The following is a 620-nucleotide window of genomic DNA, read 5'->3' as shown; positions in this document are numbered from 1 at the left end:
TTTAAAGAACAAATTGGAGAACAGACATACAAAACGACCGTTAGATAGCTGTGCACACAGAATATGGCCCGTTCCTCCACTCAGGAAGTTATGCTTTTGCCAGCCTCTGATGTTAAGTGTTATTTTGTTGTTGGTTTCTTGGTATGTCTGCAACTGTATAATCAAAAATTATTGACGTATTGTGACGAAACTCATGGATGGGTTGCCTAGGACCGAGAGACCATTTGGTTACATCTTAATGGTGATCCGAACCTGAGTCTGGATTCAGGATGCAATTAAAGAATTCTTTGCCATTGCGATCCATCATAGAAAATGGGTCTGCTAAGAAATTCATATTCTGATTCGTAGGCTTGCGTATTTTATTGAATCTTGGTGCATTGGTAAAGGGTTTTTTGCTTTCTGACTACTTTTCAAGTTGTTAAAGAGACCTGCTCATATTTATTACTGTGTCCAAGGCAAGGGCATCATCAGTGCATTCCATATCGACTATTTTATTCCCGTTGTTGGATAGGTGGAGCATCAAGGTTTTCTGTGTAGGAGACGTCAAAGCGAAGGATTTTCAGGATTTGAAAGTAGCAACATGTTCGAGAAGAAAATGAGAACTTTGGATGCAGTAAATG

At 39.4% G+C, this 620-nt stretch overlaps 2 protein-coding genes across 2 annotated transcripts in view; both read right to left on the bottom strand.

Moving 5' to 3' along the window:
- Positions 1–481, bottom strand: part of LOC119594260 — a 29081-nt gene extending 28600 nt beyond the window's left edge. The window contains exons 1-2 of the mRNA XM_037943328.1: positions 446–481; positions 31–153 (exon numbers count right to left, since the gene is read on the bottom strand). Of these exons, the coding sequence (XP_037799256.1) occupies positions 31–153; positions 446–481 (159 nt within the window). The remainder of the gene's footprint in view (positions 1–30; positions 154–445) is intronic.
- The window catches only part of LOC119594058 (sex determination protein fruitless-like), a 63112-nt gene that overhangs the window by 20707 nt on the left and 41785 nt on the right, over positions 1–620 (bottom strand). The window lies entirely within an intron of this gene.

This window comes from Penaeus monodon, chromosome 33 (genome assembly GCF_015228065.2).
Source record: "Penaeus monodon isolate SGIC_2016 chromosome 33, NSTDA_Pmon_1, whole genome shotgun sequence".
In the NCBI taxonomy this organism is placed as follows: Eukaryota; Metazoa; Arthropoda; class Malacostraca; order Decapoda; family Penaeidae; genus Penaeus; species Penaeus monodon.
Note: the sequence above shows the minus strand (reverse complement) of the source record. Positions and strands in the feature narration are given on the sequence as shown.